Raw genomic sequence first — 27837 nt, forward strand, 5'->3', positions numbered from 1 at the left:
TGAATTTGTCAAATGTAAATAACAGTTTTATTACATCCCAATTTACACCAGTAGTATACATTTGTGTCTGAATTACATTTGTGGAGGAATTTCATACATTTTTCATGGAAGGTTCTGGGTTTGAGGGGATATACACCAGTAAAAACTAGTGCTAAGACAAATGATTAGTTTGTAGGTCATCTTAGGTTTTATTTTCGATTGGTGGAAATAAAAGTGCACGAGGCAGCTTTGTCATAATTCATTTACTGAGTTCAATAATGTACAAAAACAAGCCCAAGAACTCTACAGAACGCTAACAGTGCCACCATCACTGTTGGTTACATTTTGGATGTGGAACATTGTCATTGTAAGTCATTGGCAGATTTTCAAACTTCAAACCAAGAGACATCACAACTAAAGGCCATCATTCGTCAAACAGTGCAGGTATCGGAGAACTATTTGCATGTAACAGATTGAGGATAACATGCAACTGACAGTGTGTGTTGAACAGTTTGGGAATGGTAAAATTAAGTTTTATCTTCCTGTTCAACCAGAACCTTTGAAGTTTAAGATACAATCAGGACACACCAGTATCACCCGCCTGATGCTTTCACAGGTTTCACAAAATCTTAGGGCAGTTCCTGCTAATGAGGAAAGCAACTCATAAAAGTTAGGGTCGTGCCACTCCTCGTTAGGAATTTATCATCAGAGTAATACACAAAGAATTTGAACAGGAAAAATATGCATTTGGTTGTGGTTCCAGTGAAGTCAGTTCAGGTGATGAGAAACTGATGAAAGGCTACTGTTGTCAATCTGCATCGCAGCTGTTCAAATATATTAGAGTATTGCAATGACATCAATCACCTGTATCACAAAGGTGTTTTCTTAGTTTTAAATGTATAGTCAAGTTTGCCTTTTTTTTGTCTTATCTTTGGTGGTTCTGAATTATCCATCGCTATATACACACATTTTTTAAATGGGATTTAAATATATCCACTAATTAGTTTAATTTATTGGGGGGAAGTGAATAGAATCTGAATAGAATTACACACACACACACTTTCCATTGCATTTACATTTCTCCTTCCTGCTCCCTGCCAGCTACACTTCTCTACCATTGTCTGTTAGTGATTTTAGAGAATGCGCTCATAAAATGTTTTGTGAACAGGTTTTAAGCAAAAACTCCTAGCTAGGAACTCTAAGGAGGGCCGCTAAAAGCAAGAATTCTTTGTAAATATGCATATTCACTAAGATCAAGACCCATTCTGGCCACCCTATCATCACTGCCATTTAAAACACCAAATAATTCTAACAAATCGACAGCTTGTTCTGCACAAAATAAGGAAAGGGAAACAACTTTAGGAAAGGGAAACTCTTGCAACTCTTCATGGTTGGATTTACAGGCGTTTGAACGAAGCGTATACAGCAAAAAAAAAGAAAAAACCCAAACATTTATTTTTTCCCACTGAGATCACAAGGTTAAAATAAGGCAAAACAGCATCAGCAGCCGTGAAGTTTCACCCTATTTATTTCAACCCTCGTGGTACTTTTTGTGGAACAAAGGGTGAAGAATAACCATTGGAGTTTTAACCATCTCAGTGATGAAAAACAGTCTTAAATAAATCAAATAAAACCTTATACACTGTAGTGAAATATGTGCAACTTCATGAATACAATTTATTTTCAAACAGAATTTTTGCATACAAATGGCAGGAGATGGGCACTAGGGGAAGAGAGTGCAAAGCGTTCCAAAAGATTATAGATTTGTGGCTACATTGTACTGCAAGACACATCTGAGATCACAAGAGAGACAACATTAATATTGCAGTTTGCAATGACACCATCTACATAATGCATTAATTACTCACACGCACAAGTATTCATATATTGCACTTGAGGAAATAAAGGTATTGGTTAAATAGATGTTAGAGAGTGTTCAATATAATCATCCCATTCCAACCCAGTCCAGCAGACTAAACTGGTCAGTGTTAAACATTACAGAAAATTGTATACATTACTGACATGACAGGCTATACTTGTGCAAAAATTACAATTATCTCCCCCTAAAAATTCACTGTGTCAGCCATCATTATTTCCAAAACAATCTAGTTCAAAGACGTTCATTTAAAAACTCTGCGATACCTTAAATGCTACGTAAGTTGCATTGAGTGTCTCTAAAAATAGACAACACAAGTTTGATTTGCTGTAAATCAATCTTAGGAAGATGAAGCCAAAAAAAATAAAATGCAGATAGCCCACATAACTTGCCAACTTGGCATCGATTACAATTTTTGCGGACCGCTCCACACAACACTTTATACACCGTTTCACATTCAACTAGGGTTAAATGTCCAGAAAATTAAAAAATACCTATATATTTCAAACAGAGTATAATCCGAAAACTTAATCTACAACAGATTTGTTCAAGGGTAACCATGAAACATCTAGCAAACATCTTTCAGAAGTTATACCAACAAGAGAACCAGAGTTCTTTATGCCAACAACATACGGTTCTGGATCAGCATCGCTAGGAGCTGGACAAGGAAACATCTACAAGACAAAGGAATATCACCAGAAAGATGCACCGAGTGTAAACGCATGTTTGCAGAGTTCTGGAACTAGAACACTTTCAGTTGAGAGTAGAACACATTGGTGTATCAGCTTAAATACTTCAACCAACATGAAGAGAGAGAAATGAGAATGGTAGCTCACTCTCGCTAATAAAGAATAACTTTAATTGGTAATACTTTACAATAATCTTCTATTAGTTAATGCATGTTTGGGTCATAAAACATTAATTAAACCTAAAATGTTACAAAAAAAAACATTGTTAGGAATATAAAATGAACACATGATAATGCTGTGAAAGTATCTGTTGTTATTCCACACCAAATAATGCATAGAACCTTATTTAATTAAAAGTATTACCCATTAATAGTGAAAAAAAAAAAAAAAAAATCCTGTAGTTTAGACATTTTTGTATTTGATTAATTTGTGAAAGGTATAGTATTCACCAATGCGGTCCTTTGCACTACAGAGAAATCAATTTAGGGATTTCACTTACACAAAATAGAGAGGTGATCATTTAATCATTTTTGTTTAATCAAAAATTTTCCAAAAGATAAAAAAGATTAACCCTCTTAAGCAAGAACCAACCAACTTAAAATGAGCCCAAAAGTCTTCCAAATCTTTTAAAAGTGAAGACTTAAACTGGATGCTTAATCCACATCCCATGGCTCACCATGAAAAGTCAGACAAAAAGATCCACTGTACATTCAGTGCTCACGGTTCATAAAGCATTGTTGCTTTCATTAAAAAAAACAATCAAATAAAAGACCACTCAGCAGTTTGCAACTAATCTGGAGTGCTACATGGTATAGAACGTATTGTGAGCAAGCTACTGGTTTTAAACGTTTAAACTGCTCCTATAGGAAGGCCACCTGACGACGGGATGGAAAAGGGATGACAGAGAGAAGCTCTTCATCGTCTTGATTTCAACCCACTCGCTAGCTTGCTGTGAGTGCTTAGCCCTGTTTTTCTTTGGAGAGCTCTGTGCGAAAGCCTGAAAAACGTGCTGGTGTTTTAGAAAGGAGTCTCGGAGATCTCCCTGGTGCAGCAGAGACAGAAGAGGCTTCATGCACCGGCAGGGCCACTCCACCCTAAAAAGGGTTACAAGAATCGAGAGCAGCCCACTACATGCTGGTAAATCTCAGTGTTAATGCTGCCTGAAAATTTGCACACAGCCATAATGAGATTCTCCTGTCTGACAATTTACCTTACAACAGTACACATAGATAATTAAGTTATATAGCTGTACATACACAAGTTTATATCCCATGCTACAGACACCAAAAAGCACTGTATTGGTGTCGACGTGAGTGAGACTTTGGTACCGCTTCGATAATGTGGAACCCGCTCCATGCAACTAATTTCCCAGTGACTGAAGTAGTATATTTTGACACAACAGAATGTGAGCATGATGCACAACAATGGGTGAAAAGAAGGTATACGAAGTTCGAATTTAAAAAATAAAATATCTTCATAAAAAAAAAAAGAACTGCCAAGTCTAGCTCGGCATCTACAGCTGACACGCGAGTTGTGTGCCAGATCATATCTGAGCAAGTGCCAGTACCAGAGCCAAAGCGAGTATCACAGCCCACACATGTGTGTGCTAGTGGCCACTGGAGTCTCCACACTCTATTGTCCTGAGTGTCCCATCAGTGTATGGCTCTTAAGGCAAAGGACGGCACATGCGGAGTGATAGAAAGAGAGAGACAGAGAGAAAAGGGCACAACGCTTCAGGGAAGGCAGGACAGGATCGGCTCATAGCTGGTGTACTATGCTGTCAGCGTGATTGATGGATATAGGGCCATCCTGTCTCAGTCTCTTCCATTGAAATGTCGTGCTAAGCGATCCGACTTCCTCTTCTTCTTTCTCCTGCTCTTTAGCGAACTCCATGAAAACCTGAAAAACAGGTACACGATTTCAAAGAAATACAATCAACTGTGGCATGTCCATGTATACAGACAGATAAATACAACAAAAATCCTAACTATTTTTTAATATCTTTGCCTCGTTTTCTAATTAAAAATGTCTTATATAATAATATCTTCTCAGATGAATTTAAGACTACTTTTTCTTACTTCACTGACATAGGCTTGGTGTTACACGGTGTTCGGCAGTACACGATTACATTACTTGCCCACCGCGGGCACTACCCCCACTGTTGTTTTGCTTTTTTTATAGAAATAAAAATAAATTTAGTTCAGTTGGACAATGAGCGCTACAATTATAAACTGAAAGCATCTGCTCTGCTCCATACAACACAAGTTACAGAGTCGCAGCAGGTGACATGACTGACACAGGGCTCAAAGTTATTATTTTGTTTATTCAAGCTCTCACGCTTAAAATATGAGGATTAGTGATGTGGTTTTATCCACGGATAACACGCGGCTCGGGTAGGCCAAGTAATAAATTACATTCAAATTAATTTTGGGTGTCTCGCAGGTGGATGAGAGATAAATCATTAATGTGTTGATTTTAATAGACACGGAACTGCCATTTCATGGTAAAAAGCAACAAACGTGTGTCACTTTTTTACTTTTGGTTCCAACAAAAATGTATAACTCTTCAGGAAAAATCAATCAAGGAAAACATGCCTTGAGCACCTCCTAGTGGTCATTATATAAAATCCAAAGAAAAAAAAAAAAATCAGAAATTGCTTAAAGCAGGGCTCAGTAATTTCGGGATTTCTTCGCTGTATTCTCGCAGGTTTCTTTCTAGAGCTCCCCCTACAGCTTCGGAATAGATATTTGACAACACTGTTGTAAAAACTCGTTGGAGATTCTCAGACACCAGAGGCTAGTAGATCAACGACATCAAAGCAGATGGGGCATTCTTTAAAACGTCTTCTTCATTCGGGTTCAAACAGCGTGAAGGAGCGCAATAATGACAGCATTTTAGCAGATTTCTTTTGGCCGTAAAGCAATTCGTTACATCGCGAGACCTGATATCACGCGATACTTCCTGACGCGGCGGCCAGCGGCCCGCCGGCTCAAAGTTGCAAGTGCGGATTTTCCGCTCACGGGCACCAGGGGGGTGCGAAACGACCACCATTCAACCCGAAATAAGTAATATAACCATTCCAGTGACTCCGAAGCTGTTCAGTTAAGGTAAAAAAGTTACTTAGTTCACCTTTAACTTAACATCCTTGACTAAAAATGTATAGAAATTATTCTGATAAAAGTCTTTTCCAACATTTAGTTTTTTTCTTCAGGCATTAATTTGCAGACTCTCATTAAGATATGCATTTATGGTATAACGCATTCTTACTAGTTTAAGCAGCAATGGATGCAAAACAGATCCGAGAGAAACTTCAAAAAGGAGAATTAAAAACAAAAAGGAAGTAAAGAAAAGTACCAGTACCATGTGGGAGCATTTTAGTGAAGTAGTTAACCAGGACGAATCAAGTGAAGCACGTACTGGCATATTTTTGAAGCAAAAATCCTAATAAAATGTTAGTTTGTTTTTCAGTATTTTTAAAAGGAGATCCAATAGTGACATACTTGTTCAAGGGTTGACTGGGAGAAGTTGTACTCTTCAAAGTGAAAGTTCTGTTTAGCTGTGAAGACAAAGGTGAATGATCAAAATTGTATTTTTAACTCTTCACAAAACCTCTGGTTATTATGGGGTCCATTTCTTACCACTTTCCAACTGGGCAAAGGACTTGGCTAGTGACTTCACATCTTCCATTGGGATTTTATACACCATCAGAGTGGCAAAACTGCAAAGATCCAAGACATATACAAAATAAAAAATAAACTTTCTAACTCCCAGATGTTTCACATTCTACTTTTATGTCATACATTTTAAATTTAGTGCTTCACTATGATTCAGTTTGACTTTTTTCTCCCAAGAGTCCATTTCATTTCTAATCCAAAGCAGACACGTCTCACCTGTCCTGACGAGCTGCATGGGGAAATATCTTCAGTATCTCTTTATGCAACAGTGCTACCTGCTGAAGACCCGTGAGCTCCTCCCTGAGATTAATCTCTAGGCTGTAGCCTCTCCCAAACTTCCCCTTCAAGTGCTGAATTGAGCCAATACACCTGCAGGGGGCGACATAAAATGTTACATGCTTTCCTTTCTGCTTTACTTGCTTCCTCCACATTCTCAATATATCTATGTTAAAGCGAGGAACTAGCTTGACAAGCTTGACTAGCTTGCCTGTCATCATTAACTGACGCATTTATCTGTCCCAGCCTCTCACCTCAGCTGACCAGAAACCATGATGGCCACACGGTCACACACAGCCTCCGCCTCTTCCATGTAGTGGGTGGTCAAAAGAGCCCCTCGCTGTTTGTTCTTAAAAGCAGCACGGATTGCCCTCCTATTGGAATGAACCACTGAATGTTTATTTTTGCAGCCCTCTGTTTTATATCTACACGTTTATTAAAATGACTATATGCATCATAGTATGCACAATACAAAAACTAAAACGGGACAGAAATGTAGTGTAGAAAATTACCACATGCGCTGTTTTGATTTGGGATCCATCCCTGTAGATGGTTCGTCCAACAGAACTATCTGAGGATTTCCCAGCATGCTTAGTGCAAAGCACAACTAGCATGAAAAATACAAAAAAATAAGCCTAAAGTACATGACAAAGTATGTTTTTCAATTTTCTATACTGAATTATATTTTTGACTTACCTTCCTCTTTAGCCCTGCAGACAAGTTTTTTGCCTGTTTGTAAAGATGATCCTTTAGCTCTAGAGCACTCACAACACTGTAAAGACAGCCCACACAATATTTAAAAATGGCCATGGTGGTCATACTGTATAATTTGTGTGATAGACAAATGGTCATATTGATAAGCAGAGACAAAATAGACCTTCCAAAGGCTGGTGAATCGAGAACATTTTCCAGCGATAAATCGCTCTTAATGGGCTACAAAAAGTTATTTTTGTTCCATGGCAATGTCATTCTTTTACATTTTATTCCCTTGAATATTTGCAGCAATGGTCAGGTCACAGTCACAGCATTACACTAGACAGTCAATAAAAATGCTTTAATTTGAGTCAAATTTTAATATCATAATAATAATAATAATAATAATAGTTGGAGCAGTGGTGATTTATAATCTGAAAATATATACAACATTTAAACCCTGCTTTGTGCGTTTTAAAATTGCTGCAGTAAAATGTTTAGGGCCTGTAAGAATTTTTCCTTTTTTCTTTTTAGCAAAATGATCAAAGGTGATGATCAGTGAAGACATTTAAAATGTTACAAAATATTTTTATTTCATGTTCATTTGAACTTTCTATTCATTAAATGAGGATTAATGATTCAGCTTTGCCATTACAGGAAATAATTATATTTTAAATATATTAAAATAGTATAATTAACAGTTACTTTAAATTGCATATTTCTTTCTTTTTCTTTTTTTTTTTAAACTTTTTTTTTAATCAAATAAAAGCAGCCTTGGTGAGCATAAGAGACTTCTTTCAAAAACATTTAAAAAAAAGCTTACCAACCTCAAACCTTTGAATGGTAGCATAAATGTAAAATGAAAATGCAAAAGCAAAAGTTGTGCCTTAAAATAAAAATTAAAAAAGACGATTTTGTACCGCTTAATGATGTTTGGGATATCACGTTGATGCAGCCCCTTGACGGCAGCATAGATCTCCAGGTGCTCCTGTAGAGTGATTCTAGGCCACAGAGGGTTCACCTGAGGACAGTACCCTACATGATCCAAGGGGTTCTCCACTGGCTGGAAGTCTGTGCCATAATCTCCCATCAGAATCTAAAAATCAGTATCAAACTATAGTCAGATCTTTGCAGAAAAAGCCTCATGTTCAAAATAACTCATAACCAGCTAAACTTTGAGCACAAACCTGTCCAGCATTGGGTTCAGTGTCTCCTGACAGCATGTGCATGACAGTGCTCTTTCCTGCTCCATTTGGTCCCAGCAGACCCAAAACCTCACCTGAGAACAGGTCATTTTTCCTTAACATCTGCTTGCTCTCTCTAACATCATTATTACAGTACAACAAATCAAGGAAAATTCTACCTTTGCGAACACAGAAGGAGATGTTCTTAGTGGCCACTTTCCTTCTCTTGTTGAGCGAGAAGGCCTCCCTCTTGCCTTTGTATTGTTTCCTGAGGTTACTCACCACCACCACTGGTTTCTGAAAAAAAAAAAAAAGAAAAAAAAAGTTGTATTTCTCCATATTCAAATGTTGTTAGACAACAATGTGATTTGTGACAAAACATTTATAGAAAAATGAGGTGTACCTCCTCACAGCACTGACAGGTCAATGCCTCCTTAACTCGAGCTTTCTCCATCTGAACATCCTCATCCTCACTCACGCTGTCCTCTGGGTTCCGCTGAGCTTTGCTCTTTGCTTGGGAGGAAATCCTTTAGAACACAAAGTTCAGAGATCAAGCTCCATTTCTTAATGATCTTGGATAGGGTTGCACCAGCCATTCATGAGGTCGCACTTAAATTAGAGGAGTTCACACTTTGTGTTTAGTAACTACTACTTAGACTTTGTGCTGTAAATGATTGAACCACATGTTCTTATAATGCAATTCAACTTAATTGGTCACAAGCTCCGCATAAAATCACATTCACTTAGTATGACATCTACCTTTATTGATCAAATAAACAGCCTTCAAATGTGTATAGGAAGCAACATTGAAAAGTTGTGCATTGGTTTGAACTTATGATTAATATTTAAATTACGTGCAATTAACATGCAAATGTTTTCTACTTAAGTACACTAGAGTTCAAAAGTTTGGGGTCAGAAAGATTTTTTTTGTTTTTATTTTTTTAAACCAGCTCAAGAAGGCTGCATTTATTTGTAAAAGCAATAATATTGAGAAACAACAATTTAAAATAGCCGTTTTATATTTGATTAAATTTTAAAATGTAATTTATTCCTGTCAATGGTAGTGTAACTGTACAACAACCCAGTAAAATGATTTCATAGCACATCCCTGTTTAAATGTTAAAATTCTGGAGCAGTATCATGGGATATAAATAATTACATCAATATTTGTATAAAAAAAATTCTCATGAATCAGGCAAAACATGAGCTCATAGATGTAATGGAGCTCATAGATGTTATTCCAAACGTTAATCCTGATTGGAGGCTTTGGTAAAAATGTATTTAGACATTTAGTTTAGGAAGTCAGACCTGCAGAGCTGGTCATTTTTCATGGTCTTCCCTCCATATCTGATCTCCAGACATCTCAGGGTGAAGAGCAGCAGGATACACTGGATGTACGGCTATGGAAACCACAACAAAGATTCAGCATTAAAGACAGCTGTATAACAGACTTTGAGAATGTAAAATCATATTTAACTTACAGCCACAACAGAGATGAAGAGGTTCTTCCACAGGAAATCATCATCATGAGGGGACTGAAGGAAGGTGGCCTAGAATGCACAAGACATTTCAACAAATATAAGGCTCAATTTACAAGTCACAATTGACTGCATTTAATCCATGCTCTCAAACACTGAATAGATGAAGCCCTTAGAGTGTTACCATGGTAATGCAGTTAAGGCAGCCCATAAGAGGGTAAAGTGGACTGAAGAAACACAGTGCATTGTGCAGGAGACGAGCGACACCAGGATTTTCATTCACAAGAGCCAGCTGGACTATGGATGCAGAAACCACACACAACTATGGACCAAAAAAAAAAAAAACCTTTAATACCCTCATACAGACACGTTTGAATTTGAAAGATCATTTTCAGGGTTTACACACCCCTAGAACAATGACTATATAATAAAATTATATAATTAAAACTATAATTTACTATAGGCATTCCCATGATTTTTTTTAGTTAATTAGTTTCCAGTTAATTAATAATTACACATTTCAAAATGGCCTGATACTTTGATATTTCAGTTTTTCCATATGAATATTAAATTATTATTACTTACCATCATGGACACCACTGAGAAGAAGTCTCTATTGCTCTGGACTCTGACAAACATGAAGGACACGCAGTATGTGAAGAGAATCATGGCTGGAGAAAAGCCAATCAGACACAGAGCCTGAAAATGGAGAAAAGACATTTATTGAGTTGTCTGCTCTGTTTTTAAAGCTTCAACAACTTCTATGTTACAAAAAGTCTAGTGGCAGCAAATCGCTGTAAGGTGAAGCATTTTCTTACCACAGACATGATGTTATGGGAAGTAAGCAGGTTTGTAGAATGAAAGGCAAACAGGGTGCTGGTCATACAGGTTAAGATGAGATAATAGAAAGGGACATCAATCGCTGCCTGACCACACCAGTACGCCGAAGGAACAAGACCAGAGATCCTCAGGGTCGAGCGACACTTCAACTGATACAAATATAGTAAAAAGAGTGGTTGCATTCAATGTATAACAACTCTGAAGTATTATTGTAGGGACATTCTGATAAAATTAAGCTTTTACAGCACCCTCAAATTATTAAAGTGATTATGGGTAAGGGGTCGGTAAGTCAGTAAAAAAAAACAAAAAAAAACTAATATTGTGAATCAGTATTATATTTTAAAATAGCATTTTTTTAGAAAACAGAAAATGTATTCCTGTGATGGAAACGCTGAATTTATTTGAAACAATGTACAAGTCTGTCATTTTTAAGTTAATATATCATTGCTGAATAAAAGTAAAACACTGACCCCAGACTTTAAAATAAAAAGCCAAACCATTACTATATGATGTTACAACCTATATGTACCTCTCTGTCTCTTGTGTGGTCCATTGCAAAGTAGGCTGGCATCCCAGCAGCCAGCATCCCAAGAATCACAGCCTCAATGTAAACCAGGGCGTAGGACGTCCTATCTGGGATTTGCTAAAATGCAGACAGAATACAGCTATAGACACTTGCAAGAAACCATAGTAGTGTCTGTGCAATAACTTCAGCGCATTAATGCACTGCACTTACATAGTCAAAAGGTTTAGTCCATGTTCTAATGCGTCCAGTGCCGTTAAAGCCCCTGAGGAGGGCGTTACTGAGCACATTGACAGCCATGGGCAAGGAGTGCACGGTGGTACTGTTAAACGCTAAAATATAGGTAAAATCCTGGAATTCACACAAAGAGATACAGCGAGAGAAGACAGGAAGGAAAATAACGATTTTAAACAACAACTGTTTAAATAAATTTTCAATAGAAAAATAATTTTAGAAAAAAATCCATCCAGAGTGTAAAAGTGTAGAGAGATTATCCAATTGTACTGATAAGAAATTCTCTCACTCACCTTACCGGATCCAGTCACATTGATGGCGGCGCTGACAGGTGCAGCAGACATGTAGTCTGGTTTTTTCATCATTTCCACTTTAATGTCCTGAGACTCCAGATTGTGGATGAACCCTGACAGGTCAGAATCTACCACAACACACATATTTCACATTAAACAAGTCAAATCTGAAACAAATCAATTTGAACAAAAACAATGCCTTGATATGTCCTCAAACAAGCTTTAGATGTATGAAGTGTTACTGACAGGTGGAGTTTTGCACAAGCAGGCTGCTGGTGTATTTATGAGGAGCCTCGTTGGGGCGCAGCAGGTATATAGGTGACAACAGTCTTTCAGGAGAATGAATCTGAATGTTTCCTGTGGCCACAGATAGAATCAGCATTGCACACAAGAAAACCAGGAACAGCGTCAAACTGAGCAAAAGAGAAAAGACAAAAGTATCAAGTCAAGTCACCCTTATTTGTATAGCACTTACAATACAGACTGTTTCAAAGCAGCTTCACAGTGATCAACAGGAAAATAATAGAAATAGTGTGGCTTTTGTCTATGTACAGTATAACTCCTGAGTCATATGGATAATTAAGATACTTTTATGGTTCATTAGGAACCTTTATTTCCCCCAATCCCCATCAATTGTAATAGTATGGCTTTGAGTATGGTCTAGGGTCACGTTCCATATAAATATAATGCAAAGGTTTGGGCACAGTAAGATATTTTAATGTTTTTAAAACAAATCTCATGCTCACCACGGGTGAATTTATTTGATCCATAATACAGTAATTACAGCAATACTGAAATGAAAATATTGAATTATTATTACAATTTAAGTATTGTCCATTTTAAGATATTTTAAAATTAATATATTCCTGTGATGGCAAAGCTGAATTTCAACAGCCATTACTCCACTCTTCAGCATCATTTGATCACAGCAAAATAACTTCTTTACAAACTTCTGAACAGTAGTGCATATTATTATTATTATTATTATTATTATTATTATTATTATTATTATTATTATTATATACGGTTACCGGTGCATGCATATCAGCTCTGCTGCAAGAATTAAACCGTACAGGCTTTATTTATACACTAGGGCTGGGCGATATATCACATGACATTGTTATGTGCATCTCGTCAGTAAAGCCGGTTCCTTGATTAGTAGTAAATCGCCATCACCTGCTTTCAGACGGAGCGGCATTTACTACAGAGCCGTAGTTCACTGACAAGCTGAGCCATATCGCATTAATTATCGCAGACGTATCGCTGCGATAATTAATGCGATATGGCTCAGCTTGTCAGTGAACTACGGCTCTGTATAGTAAATGCCACTCCGTCTGAAAGCAGGTGATGGCGATTTACTACTAATCAAGGAACCGGCTTTACTGATGAGATGCACATAACAATGTCATGCGATATATCGCCCAGCCCTATTATACACTCTAAAATACAAGAGCATGCAGTAAATGTATGCGTGTTTCTGAAATTGAAACATGATCAACTAGTACTTGTTAGCATTTGCTCACTTGTATATAATAGGTTTTCTCTCTCTCTGCAGGTTGAGCATGTGCAGCCAGGCCACCGTGCTAAACTGCTGCCTCCAGAGGGCATGACCGGTTACTGCATCCTGCCTGCTGTCTGAAAACGTCAGCAGCCTTTGGTCCGTGTCATCCAGAGAGTATGAGTCTCCCTCTTCTTCCACCTTATCCTGGTTAAACACACTGTAGTCTACCAGTGAAGGAACACACAGATAGAGTGGGTGTTATACATCTTGAGCACTTCACTATGCTGGTTCATTGTAACACTGACCCTTTTTTTTCCATTTCATTTTGAAGTGTGATGGTTGGAAGCGGTTTAGGTAGGTGGTTATCTTACCAGCCTGATCCACCTCTGCTTCTGCCTCTAGACGCAGGAATACATCCTCTAACGTTGTCATGGAGACGCCATAGTTAATGATACCCAGGTCAGGTCGACAGTCTAGCTCCGCAAATAGCCCTGAAATGCAACATGAGTGAAAGTCATGAGGAGTAGGAACCATAGAATTTGTTAATATTTTTAGAGTACAAATGCTTAATGAACACGATAACTGATCACAAACACCAAAAGCATTCCTAAAAGAAGTGTCATCATTTACTAACCCTCATGTCATTCCAAACCCACATGATATTGTTTCTTCAATGGAACAAATCATTTTCAAAAAACATTCAGGTTTATATAATGAGTGAAAAACAATCACACACCTTGGGCTAGACAAAAGAAAGTAATGCAGGTTTGGAATGACATGAAGATGAGTACATCAAACTAAGCTTGAAGTAAACCCTCAACTAACATCACACACTTAGTATAACACTACAGACAATACATCTATATAAAATTATATAAAACTGCCCCAATAAAACGCCACCACAGTCCTGGTGACAGCATGACACAATCTGTTGCTCCGCAGGGCATATGGCAGCATGGCACATAGCAGATGGTGACATGAGGGCTAATAGAAACAAGACCTGGGAAAGTGTCCATGCTCTCGAAGGGCAACGTGAATGTAAGCTCAGCCTCTTGCTGCCTTGACAACTGAGCCTTGGGAACATGATTCTTGACCAGTGATGTGATGTTGTCCACCTCACAGCCTTCAGTCACAGACATTCTACAGGAGGTTTACAACGACAACGTTAATGTAGTAATGTCCTGGGTGACAAAAAAAAAACATAATTCTTAACATAGAACTGACCTGAGATGGTAGCCAACCCCACATTTGGTCTTCAAGTACAAAGAGGAACCAACACATTTCAGCTGTCCTTGAGAGATGACAGCTTTACGATCTGAGTGACAGAAAATGCACAGAGGTGTGTGAGATTGAAACAGAGATGACTGATGGAAGAGAAGAGAAAAATGAGAAAAGTACCTGCAAGTATATCTGCCTCATCCATGTAATGAGTGCTGAGTACAGTAACTCTGCCTGCTTTACGGCTCTTCAGGAGGGACCAAACCTGGTGCCGAGACACTGGGTCCATACCAGCCGTAGGCTCATCAAGGAGGAGGACCTGATTCATAAGCAAAAAGACACAGACATCGATGGAGGGGGATAAGCAAATGGATCAAGAAGTCACCGTTATAAGTGGTCAGACATTTACCTTTGGGTCTCCGAGAACTGCTATGCCCACAGAGAGCTTCCTCTTCTGGCCTCCACTCAGGTTCTTCGCCTGGGCATCCATAATCTTTTCCAAATCCAGATCCTTTAGAACCTTCCTCACCTTAAAAAGAGAGATAATTTAAACCAGAAATGACATCAAAATACAAAGATTACGCAAACTGGATGGAGCTGGATTTAATGTACTACCATTCAAAGGTTTGTGGTCAGTAAGATTTTTAATATATTAAAATAGAAAACAGTTATTTTAAATTGTAATAATATTACACATTTACATATTGCTGTTTTACTGTATTTTTGATGAAAAAAGAAAAAAAAGAAAAAAAGGTTAGCACAAGACTTCTTTCAAAAACATTTTTAAAAATCATACAGACCCAAACCATTGAATGGTAACGGTACTTATGGAGAAAAACAATGGGAAAAAATACTTCTAGAACCAAGAACACTGAAAAGTGTATGGTCACTGTTTCACTCTATAATGAACGCAATTAAATATGCACGGTGGAGTTGATGTCAAATCAGCTCTCTTGGTGAATGGTTTGCTTTTGAATTTCCCATACAACATGAAGTCAGCTGATGTCTCTAGATCCACTGGGAGTTCCTACCTCACCGTCAATATCAGAGGGCAAGATCCCTTTGATGGCAGCAAAGATCCTCAGGTGTTCCTCTACAGTGAGGACATCAAAGATGATGTTGAACTGGGGGCATATACCAACCAGCTGTTTCATCTCGGCCCCCTCTGCGATCTCGGCCACTGGAGAGCCATAGATGGTTGCTGTGCCTATGCGTAAAACACACAATAACAGAGTGTGTGGCAGTAGTACAACATTTAATCTTTTCCAGGTACTCAGGTAGAGGTAAATGGGTTTATAAAAAAGTAATTTTCAAAACTAGCATCTATGCATCACAAATCTGACCTTCTGTAGGGGGGCAGATGCCACATAGGATGTTCATGAGGGTGGATTTTCCTGCTCCACTGTGACCCAACAGGGCTGTGATCTGACCCTCATAGATGTCAAATGTCAAACCTTTAGATCAAAAGTAGAACACAAAACATACACCTATACGTCAGAACCAGAAGTCTCTAGTCATAATGCAACTAGCACCAATAAAGTGTACTTTGAGATTTAGTACAATAAAAGTATAATGGATTGCAAATGGCATTTTGTGTTGACTTAGCATTTTTCCTGCAGCATACAAGCAATTTAGTCCTAAAATCCATAAATACTGACCAAGTGTAAAAACAGAAGCGTCACGATTTGGACAAAGACTCACCTCTCAAAGCCTCCACTTTGGTGTCTTTCTCTCTGTAGATTTTACGGATATTACAGATCCTGACAAGAGTAAAAATATAAACACAGAAAGCATGTGATGGATATTAAATGGTCATTCTGGCTGCAAGCCAGCTCTCTTCAAGTCCAAATCTATTGTAAAGGATTTTGAAGGCTTTGAAGGATTTTAACATCAGCTCTAAAAACATTGCTCCCTTTTCCAAACTGCTCCCTAAATCACTTCGCTGGTCTGATTTCAGAATACCAAGGTACAACATATTTACAAATAAAAAAAAACCAACAACCTAGAACCAAACAACATTCATTCATTCATTTATATATATATTCATTTATATTTCTATATTTCTATATATATATATATATATATTATATATTATATATTATAGAGTATTTTTCCACCAACACTGACTGGCCATTGTAGTTTCTAGATAGAAAATACTTTTACTGAAATAAAATAAAAATTCATGAAAGAATCAGGGGGGCATGGATCTTTAATAATTTCTTTTAGTAAAATATTTAAATTGAGGTAATTTAATAGCAATGCTCTGATCAGGATTTTTGCAGCAGAAACCTATTACCGATTTCTAGTCATCATGATCGGCCGATACCGATCCTGATCCTTTAAGCTTTATATAAGTGATGTGTAAGCACTGTTAACACTGAAAGCATTTTTAATGATTTCACATCTCAAATGGCTTATAACTCTAGAAAGGAGAAGAAAAAAAAAGAAGAAAAAAAAAGAAAAGAAAAAAAAGTACATGCTCTCATTTGATAGAAACCTAGAAAACAAAACAGATTTTGATCATATTTGAAGGTTCTATGCTTAACACTGCTGAGAAAACCCCCCAAAAAGTGATGCAATGTATTGATTTATTTTGTTATTATTCATGCTTGACATAAGGTCGTATAGTCAAGTTTGGACTTGTTCACAATCATGTCAACTGCATCTAGGCCAAATATATGTTGATATCTTAAACAAATCAAAAGTTATGGCATTTGGAACCATGGTAGCCTTTTTATCAAAAGTCCAAAACCTCTCCAAACAAGTGATCAGTGTTTGACTGAATATAATTCAGTGGCCCCCACATTTCTGCAATCCATGGTTACAATGCAGAACATCGCGCAAAAGCATCATCCGTTTTTTTTTTTTTTTTTTTTTTTTACGGTTTTACGTCATTAAATTGCGATCGGTTTGTGAGATTGGTCAAATTAAGTGACTAAGACTAGTCAGAGAATGTAATTATTGGCCGATACCGATCTGCAGTCAATTGATCGGAGAGCCCCTATTGATTAATGTGCCAATGTCAATTTTAATGAATTAAAATAGACATTGGCCATTTTAGGAGTAAAGTCCGTACCTGATAACCTCTTTGCCTCTAAACTCAGGAGAAACCGCCTCCACCGATTCATCAGTCACAGGGGTTCCATTCACCTCGCCCTCGTACACAGAGCTCACCTCCACATAGCGCTTCCTCCGCTTTGACCAATAGGATGGCTGTAGGAAGTACAGCACTGAGCGCCTTGTGCCAAACTCGCCTGAAGGAAGAAATGGTCATGTAAGTGAGAAGCTCACAAAATGCCTCCATCTCAGTAAAATGATGACTAACAAATAACAAATACTAACAAATATGTGTGTGTGCATTCTTTAGTTTATCCACACAATGCATGAATTTTATGTTGTGGTATTTGCAATATGACCCGTGAAGACCCCCAGTTTATGCAAAACGCTTTGACTCTAGTTGTCACCTGGTAGCACTTGGTCCAGGTAAATGGCTATAAGTAGGTAGAGAATGCAGTCCAAGAACAGCATGACCATGGGAACATAGAGGGCGTGAGGACCAATGCCCAGAGTGGAGAACACTGCGCCGTCCCCTTGAGCTTCCAGATACACCACCTACACATACACACAAAAATAGTGCCATAATATACATTTTATTTTATGTATACACTAACACTCAATTTTTTAATGTTCATTAAGGCTGCATTTAATTGATCAAAATACAGTAAATACAGTTGTGAAATATTCAAATTTAAAACAACCGTTTTCCATTTTAATTTATTTTTAAAATATAAGCAACATTTTCAGCAGCCATACACCAATGTCTTCAATGTCAAATGATCCTTTAGAAATCATTCTAATGTGCTGATTTGGTTGGCAAGAAACAGTGGAAAACAGTGTTAAAATATTTTTCAGGATTTTATACATTTAAATTTCTTATTAACAGCATATATTTGAAATTTAACTGAATTGATCACTTTTGATCAATTCAATGCATCCTTTACAGAATAAAAGTATTACTTTCTTTAAAAAAAAAAAAAAAAGTATATACACACAGATCCCAAACTTTTGATAGAGTACATCTACATATACATATATACACTCATCACTGTTCTCTGTTCTTGGCAAACGGTCCTATAACCTAGGAGATAGCTGTTATACAATGGAGCATGTTTGTGTAAAAGTGTGTTACCTGGGCAATGCCGATAGAGAAGGCGCTGGGGGACAGAAGGCAGAGGAGCCACACAGCTGACTGGGGGAAATCTCTCATCAGCACAGTGAAAAGAGACAGACATCCAAACACCACAGTGAGCATGGATCCCACTGTACTCGCAAACTTGGGCTTCTTAAACAAAGGGGTCAACATGAAGGAGAAGAAAATCTGTGGGATTGAGAAGTAGAAAAAAAAGTCAACATAAACTAAAACTTAACATTCCTGGTCTTATTGTGTTCAGTGCATGTCCTCATATAATTTAACCTCTAATCAGTCACATAGGCCCCACTTTTCATGATACAATCACCCCAAAGGATAAAACAAGACCTGCCCTGTATTTTGCAATCGTTGTATATCTGCTCCATTCAGAAACGTCACATTATGAAAATCACTTGCAAATGCAGTTTCATGTTGAGTTGGAAAAAAAATGCACTTTAATGCTGAAACAACTTTGAGGCTAATAAAACAGGATATTTTCATAAATAGATACGGCTAATAAAACAACATATTTTCATAAATATATTCATTGATTTGCATTTTGTCAGATATTTTTCCAGTAGAGTAACAACCCTCTGAAGCAAAAGAAAACCAACGCAGCTGAAAGCAATTTATTCGAAAATGAATAACATTCAGTATGAAGTTGAAGATTAGCCCATCATTAACATGGCTACTCTCACTGTGGGAGAAAATGGAGACATGAGGCCAAATGAGTGCACAACCATTTAAATAGCTTTGCCCTCTCTAAAGTCGCTTTTGTTCAGACCGTCACTGGATGTGACAGAGGGGTTGCTAGGACTCACGGAGGATATTCCATAGAGGAAAATGAGGAGGAAGATGACAAAGAAGTTGCTGTTGGAGAACAGGGGCGTGCATGTTGCTATAACAGCCATGAGAATGGACATGGTCGTCACTAGTGCGGCATAGAGAAGGCCCCATGAAAGCCTAAAGAAAGCAAAAGAGAACTTTACAAACTGACCATTTTTACAATATTTAAACTAGCTATGAATTACAATTATTTCATTTCAGGTTCTGCAGTAGACACACTTACCAAAAGGCAGAGTCATACAGTCCCATCATGCTCATGGTGTCTTTCAGCCGCTGCTCTTTTTCAGCAGCCACATTGACAATGAGGAAGGACACAAAGGGTGTAAATGCCAGCACTAGGTAGATGGAGATCAGGGCGTGAGGGAACTTCTGGACCTCCACTGAACCTGGATGTCCCATCATCACTGCATGCACTTTTAATTCGTTCCACACCGGTCGTTTGGTCTTCAACTGCAGAAGAATAAAGCAATTATTATTGAAACAAAAGTGGTCTCAGAGCTCACCAGGGACCTTATATTTCCTCCTAGAACTTTCTATTCATTAAAAAATCCTAAAAAAAAAAAAAAAAAAAAAGGTTTCCACAAAAGGTTTCAACATTGATAATAATAAAAAGAAATATTTCTTGAGCACCAAATCAACATATTGGAATGATTTCTGAAGTTTCGTGTGACTGGAGTAATGGCTGCTAAATTCAGCTTTGCCATCACAGGAATACATTATATTTTAAAATATATTAAAATAGAAAACAGTTCTTATAGATTGTACAAATATTTCACAATATTACAGTTTTACTGTATTTTTGAGCCAATAAATGCAGCCTGGGTGAGAATTGGAAAATTCAAAAAATAAATAATAACAATTATTCCAACACTACCGCTCAAAACCCTAAACTTTTGAACAGTGGCGTATGGTTATCCCAGACTTCAGCAGGCAGATGCACACACTGTTTATTACAGCTACAATGCTTAAATACCAATACATTATTCATCCATGGTATTTCAAACCTGTATAATGGCAGCATCAATGAGAGACTGCAGCCGTACGAATCCAGAATACCAGTAGTTGGCAGCACGGCAGTTGACATAGTTTGTGTAACAGCTTGCTGTGGACCAGAGAAAATAAGTGTTATTTCTTCAACAGTTTCTTCATTACAGATTAAATGGTAATAAACTGAATGTCATTTGCATCAAAAAAGCCAGTCGCCATTTAACCAAAGAAGAATCTAAATAGAGTGCCATGGATGCTGTGGATTTATGTCATCAGTGTTAAGTGATTCTCACTTATGGATTCAGTGAAGTCACTAGGCAGAGGAAGCTGGTTGTATGGGAATCGCAGGCGGTATGACATTGAATCCAAGAAGACCACACCCACGTAGCCATCAGGTTCATAGAGACTGGCATTCTCCAAGTCTTCCTCAGTGGAGAACATATCTAATCGCTCATTCATAGCTGAGGAATCAACACCAAGAAACAAATATTCACAGTAAGTGTTCTACTTTACTATCAGTGCTATTTACTATTTGTGTCGCTGCTTCATCATAAATTAGCAAAGCATTCAATACCATACCAAATATACCATGCAATGCTAGTTAGAGGTTTGCTTAAAATTAGGCTTTTAAAAACCATTTTTAAAGAAAGACCAATAAATGTGCCTTACGCAGTTCCCGTGCAACCTCTTCCATGATGTGATTGGTGACATTGTTGATGGGGGTGTAGCCAAGACCTTTGAGTGGCAGGTCCCGTTCATACTCCAGCTCCTTAGTGCTGATACTGCCGTATGAGACATGAGGGTTGAGGGTGCTGATGAGGATCAGGAGGCCCAGGAGGAGCAAAGGCAAGATCAGCTCCTGCAAAGAGAGAAGAGGAACACTCCAAATTTGACAGGGAATTGTGGCAGGAAAAAAACAGTTCTAAAAAGAACAACAATTAATTATAATAAAAATAATAAGTTGTATATAGTTAACCATTTAATACTGAAAATACTAATAATAAATAAATAAATATCCTACAAAATATTTTTAAAGTGTACTGTATATACCTGATGTAAACTTTAATTAGAAGAGGTAGGCTAATTCAGAAAAAATATTGTCATACTGTCATGTTCTCTAAGCTACAGCTCTTGATTTACTGCCTTAGGGTGGCCATTAATACATGAGCGCCAGCGAGGGATCATCCCTCTGGGTTCATTTGCTAGACCATGACATGAGTTTAGCTTTTAATGTGCCTGGAGGGCGCTCACTACCCATGTTTGTTGCAAAAGGTCATGGTCATTTCTTTTAAAGACCACACTGAAAAAAGTCTCCCTGGAATTCTGGTGGGAAAAAAATGGCTATTACCTGCCTTGAAACAGATTAGACTATTATAAATCTGTTTTTGCAAATTTACACAACAAAAATTTCCAAAAAAAAAAAAAAAAAAAGTGATTCTTTCTTTTGATCTCGCGATTAATTAAAAAATCCTGACGAAATGCATCTCAGCTCCCACTAAACTATAAAGTAGCGCAACTGTTTTCAACATTAATAAGAAGAAGAAATGTCACTTGAGCAACAAATCAGCATATTAGAATGATTTTTGAAGGATCATGTGACAAGTACTAGAGTAATGGTGCTGAAAATTCAGCTTTGACATCAAAGCATCACATGACGTCACCATCGGTCGGAGTGACTACGGTTACGCCCATTGAGTGGCAGCATTGGTTTTCAGTGTGAATGCTGCGAAAAACACACAAAACACATCAAAAACAGGAAAGAGCTTTGCGATTGACTGAGCAAACAGATTTGACAAGACATCTGAGGTATGTTTTTACAGACTGCCGAAAGCTACAGAAAAGAGAAGCAGATGGATCGCAGCAATTCACAGAAACTACTGGACTATCGTTATCATTTTGTGTCAATATGTTGAATTTTGGGGTACAATCATACCCTATATATATATATATATTTGTATTGACAGACAACTCATCAATTCAATATTTATCTTATATTCTGCATATATGGATATTTTTTAAATAAACACTGACAGAAACTAAATTTGTAGGGCTGGATGAGTCAATATGACAGTATAACATTGATAGGTGATCACCTGGATTAAAAAAAAAAGAAAAAAGAACTGCTGCGTGACTGGATTTCATTGGGGAAACTGCGGAAACACAAGTAAAACAAAAGATTATATCAGTTTAAACTAAAGATTGGACTTCATTAATTAGGCCTACCTATATAAATCGTTCACAGGCAAATTTGCTTTGTCCATTTCCCTGGCGTCAAAATCCAGCACATATAAATGTCAGGAAACATGATTCCTGGCTGCATGTCTATATCCATGGATCACTGAATCTTTGATAAGTTACTTTTAAGGAACACTATCGAGTCCAATCTTTAGTTTAAACTGATATAATCTTTTGTTTTACTTGCGTTTCTGCAGTTTTCCCAATGAAATCCAGTCAAGCAGCAGCTCTTTTGCCACTCAAGCCCAGCTGAGGCTTGAGTAGTGTATCTGTGTCTGATAGAGGTTGTGTCACATAGTGGTAAATCACTAACACATATACCACATAGACCTACACCCAAGAACTTAGCACAATACAACTAGCTTCAGCATCTCCACCTCCAAGAAAATCAATAGAGATGACACTAACTGGAAAAAAGCCCAACCATGACTAATGCATAACAGTTAATTTTGTTCCATTTCTAACCACTTTCCATAATGGATCATGACAAGCTTCCTTTTACGAAGTCGGTTTAACCCCTAACTGTGCGTTCACACCGCCGGCGGCGAGAGCGTCAAAGTGGCCGGAAGCCATTCATTGTCAATGAGAGCCGGCGGCGAGCTCCGGCGAGGGTGGCGCGGCGCGGCGCGTCTTGGACGGCGAGAGGAGTTGAAAACAAGTCAACTTTATGGTAATAAGCTATGACGCGGTTCGGCGGCAACCAGCGGCAACCAATCGGAATGTAGAAGTCCTCCGCCTGAGAGGAAAAAAAATCACGCATTCTAATCTATGTCAGAGCGTCCCGAATCTTTCTACAGCGTCGGTGGCAGGGCGGCGAGCGCGAATTTTGCCGCTCTCGCCGGCGGCGGTGTGAACGTACAGTTAGCTGTCACCCCCCTTTTTGAGAATGGACATTAAAATGCACTATTCAAGCTTAAATGGTTGTAATTCAAGAATGCTTTGGAGTATAGACCCAAGTTTGGTCTTGTTTTAAAGGGAAAAAAATGCAGATTATTACTGAGGTGAAAGCAAGACCATGACATGAGTTTAGCTTTTAATGTGCCTGGAGGGCGCTCACTACCCATGTTTGTTGCAAAAGATCATGGTCATTTCTTTTAAAGACCACACTGAAAAAAGTCTCCCTGGAATTCTGGATTCTGGTGGGAAAAAATGGCTATTACCTGCCTTGAAACAGATTAGACTATTATAAATCTGTTTTTGCAAATTTACACAACAAAAATTTCCACAAAAAAAAGAAAAAAAAAAGTGATTCTTTCTTTTGATCTTTCGATTAATTAAAAAATCCTGACGAAATGCATCTCAGCTCCCACTAAACTATAAAGTAGCGCAACTGTTTTCAACATTAATACGAAGAAATGTCACTTGAGCAACAAATCAGCATATTAGAATGATTTTTGAAGGATCATGTGACAAGTACTAGAGTAATGGTGCTGAAAATTCAGCTTTGACATCAAAGCATCACATGACGTCACCATCGGTCGGAGTGACTACGGTTACGCCCATTGAGTGGCAGCATTGGTTTTCAGTGTGAATGCTGCGAAAAACACACAAAACACATCAAAAACAGGAAAGAGCTTTGCGATTGACTGAGCAAACAGATTTGACAAGACATCTGAGGTATGTTTTTACAGACTGCCGAAAGCTACAGAAAAGAGAAGCAGATGGATCGCAGCAATTCATATATATATATATATATAGTATTGACAGACAACTCATCAATTCAATATTTATCTTATATTCTGCATATATGGATATTTTTTAAATAAACACTGACAGAAACTAAATTTGTAGGGCTGGATGAGTCAATATGACAGTATAACATTGATAGGTGATCACCTGGATTAAAAAAAAAAAGAAGAAAAAAAAAAGAACAGAACTGCTGCGTGACTGGATTTCATTGGGGGAAACTGCGGAAACACAAGTAAAACAAAAGATTATATCAGTTTAAACTAAAGATTGGACTTCATTAATTAGGCCTACCTATATAAATCGTTCACAGGCAAATTTGCTTTGTCCATTTCCCTGGCGTCAAAATCCGGCACATATAAATGTCAGGAAACATGATTCCTGGCTGCATGTCTATATCCATGGATCACGGAATCTTTGATAAGTTACTTTTAAGGAACACTATCGAGTCCAATCTTTAGTTTAAACTGATAATCTTTTGTTTTACTTGCATTTCTGCAGTTTTCCCAATGAAATCCAGTCAAGCAGCAGCTCTTTTGCCACTCAAGTCCAGCTGAGGCTTGAGTAGTGTATCTGTGTCTGATAGAGGTTGTGTCACATAGTGGTAAATCACTAACACATATACTACATAGACCTACACCCAAGAACTTAGCACAATACAACTAGCTTCAGCATCTCCACCTCCAAGAAAATCAATAGAGATGACACTAACTGGAAAAAAGCCCAACCATGACTAATGCATAACAGTTCATTTTGTTCCATTTCTAACCACTTTCCATAATGGATCATGACAAGCTTCCTTTTACGAAGTCGGTTTAAAAGTATTATTGACGGCATGAACTATGGCAGAACACCAATCCATTAACAGCCTTTTAATTCTGAAAGACTCTTACGTGACCCTTCACGAAACAAAGCAGAGAGGCATTAAACATACATTTAACAAAGTTACTTTAAAAAAAATACATGACCACATGAACAGAAGAAAATCGGGAAAGAACTTGGATTTATGATGGACGTAGGATTTTTCCTTTTCACTTTCCGGATCAAAACAGAGAATAAAAAACCTGCTGGGTTGTAAAGAGTCAGCAGAGTGGATAGAAGAGGATTTCATCCAGATGGAGTGGATTTTATAAAGCAGCCTGGGTAATTGGAATTTCAGATTGCTCATTTAGCAGATGATTATAAAAAGTACATTCACTTAGTAAAAGACAAATCCTCCTGAAGTAAAATGATACATGATAGTCTTTTCTCCCCTTTTGTGACATATCCGAATGAAACGTCTGCCCGAACAAGAACAAATGAAAGGGAAGGACATGATTTAGTCCATTGGGACTTGATTGCTACTGATTAAAGATCACGAAGGCACATGAATAAAAAAAAACAAAAAAAAAACAAGGCTATGCACTGATAAATCATTTATAATAAATACTGTAATATTCAATACAAAATAAAAATTGTCAGTTGATTTCATGGTGACTTTAACAGATTCAAATGGACACTTCAAGCCCCCCTTGAGAAGCACTTACTGAAGGAGTTCAATACCGGCGCACAGATTAGACAACGTGCAAATGCTTTAATAGTGCAACAGATTTGCACCTACAGGAAGGAAAAAGAAAGCGTGTGAGTGACAGATGAAAGGCACCTGGAGACTCTGTTGTTTGGTCCTCCATTTGATCAGCAGGTTTTTGTAGAGCAGGCTCCTCGTCTGATGCCAGACTCCGGCATCTCTTCTGGTTATGGGCTGCATTCTTCCAGCATGCTTCAGCTGACTGGCACATGGATCAGACACAGCTGCAAAACAAAACAGAACATTTTCATTCCAAACCAACAAATGGGCTTGAAGTTTTGCTTTAAACTTGTCGGCCCAAATTCAGGGTGTTTCTTTATTCTTTTCATCTACGATATTCTCAGAGATATGACAGCACGTGAGAATGATGCTCTAAACCTCTTACCTTTTTTAAATGATCCCATCATCCCATATTTTACTCTAAACTATTTGAGATGCAGTGTATTAACCAAGATATTCACATTTTTCTAATGAATCACAGTGCTACCATTTGTGAGTCTCTAAAGAAAAACATACAACAACATTAAATCTATTCAACATGAAACAACATTAAATCTATTCAACATGAAACAACAGTTTCACCTTCACTGTAACTTAATTGAGTATCATTTGCATTGATGAACACTTATATGTTGAATGCTTTTTACTTAACATCCATTCATTCTAATGCGAGAACTAGCATTTCAAGTCTTAACAGTGCAGTAGCTCAAAAGTTTTTCAGATAAAAATAGATTACAGCAGCATCATAATTGATATTTCATTAATGATAAACAATAGAAAGAAAAGAAAAGATTAACAATGAAGCAGGTGGCGACTAATAATGAATAGCATGAATTGCATTGCATATCATACTTTATTTTGTGACTTTATTAATTTAATCAAATAAATCTGTAACTCAAAAATTGTACACAGGAGACGCAATGAATGTTCTGGACTTAAATTTAAAATTCCACCACTGGTATCAAAAAACCGGTTTCATATTTCAGAAAAGCTAAATACTTATTTACTTTTTATAGCTGTTCCCCAAAAGACAAAAATAATTATGGCACGGTGTTATTTAATATCAAACATAGCTTGTTTGCAGTTTCCCCATGTTAAGACTGATGAAACCTTGGGAAATGTGAGTACAAATGTAACTGCAGATAATAAAGAATAAGAGATAAGAGCGTGCAAAGTGCGTTAGTGTGTTTGTTACCTACCGGGAAAAGTTTGTACAAAAAAAGTCAGTAATTTCTATACTTAATAAAATAAAATAAATAAATGATACTGCGCGTGCAGGAGGACGCGTGCATCTGACATGTTGCGCGTGCTCGCGCGGTGCAGGTAAATAACGCCTGGGCTGGGCTTTCGCCCCTTCACATTTTCTTTAATACAGATAACATAGGTTTTCTTCTAGTGAACATGACATATTAGAGGCAAATGTACAAGATGTCGATACAATAATGAGTTTTGCTCGCTGCCCTCGGTGTGTAAACACTGACAGCTAACGCTAACCGGCTAACAGCTTTCCCTCAAGCTTAAACAAGGAAGTACACTTACGTATGAAATACATTAAGACATGTCTTTCCTTTCCTCCGGATTCGCTTTGTTCTTTCCAAATAAATAACCTTTAGGAAATAAATTAAAAAAGACAGAAGAGATCCAAGGCGGCGTTGTCAACACTACTTGCGCCTCTGCTCTGCTGCCATCAGCTGGACCGACCAGTCAGTCAGCCAATCAGCGCAGCCCCACAAGTTCCGAGACTCGTGATTTGTCGGAGTCAAGGAAACCAATCACGAACCTCAGAACTTGTTGGACTGCGCTGATTGGTTTTGGGGTTTATGATTGACATGATGTCACAATACCTCCAACCCCGCCTGCCTTTGACCT

The 27837-nt window shown here is 37.7% G+C and overlaps 1 protein-coding gene across 1 annotated transcript; it reads right to left on the minus strand.

The window, feature by feature from the left end:
- On the minus strand, positions 1-27682 carry abca5 (ATP-binding cassette, sub-family A (ABC1), member 5). The gene is made up of 39 exons (XM_084135190.1): positions 27508-27682; positions 26044-26192; positions 21150-21339; positions 20774-20941; positions 20498-20595; positions 19717-19943; positions 19469-19610; positions 18648-18836; positions 17923-18070; positions 17535-17712; positions 16160-16218; positions 15802-15912; positions 15490-15665; positions 14868-14987; positions 14639-14777; positions 14465-14555; positions 14241-14380; positions 13612-13731; positions 13263-13464; positions 11986-12152; positions 11740-11867; positions 11426-11563; positions 11219-11332; positions 10668-10838; positions 10435-10548; positions 10034-10171; positions 9853-9921; positions 9680-9771; positions 8775-8898; positions 8551-8668; positions 8375-8466; positions 8108-8283; positions 7191-7266; positions 7007-7101; positions 6749-6868; positions 6435-6587; positions 6183-6262; positions 6045-6100; positions 1-4443 (listed from the first exon to the last, which is right to left on the minus strand). Exons 1-39 carry the CDS (start codon positions 27518-27520, stop codon positions 4303-4305), a joined length of 5022 nt encoding a protein of 1673 aa, XP_083991316.1. The 5' UTR covers positions 27521-27682; the 3' UTR covers positions 1-4302.
- Between the last annotated feature and the right edge of the window lie 155 nt (positions 27683-27837).

The sequence above is a fragment of the Abramis brama genome (genome assembly GCF_963993115.1).
Source record: "Abramis brama genome assembly, chromosome: 14".
Classification (NCBI taxonomy): domain Eukaryota; kingdom Metazoa; phylum Chordata; class Actinopteri; order Cypriniformes; family Leuciscidae; genus Abramis; species Abramis brama.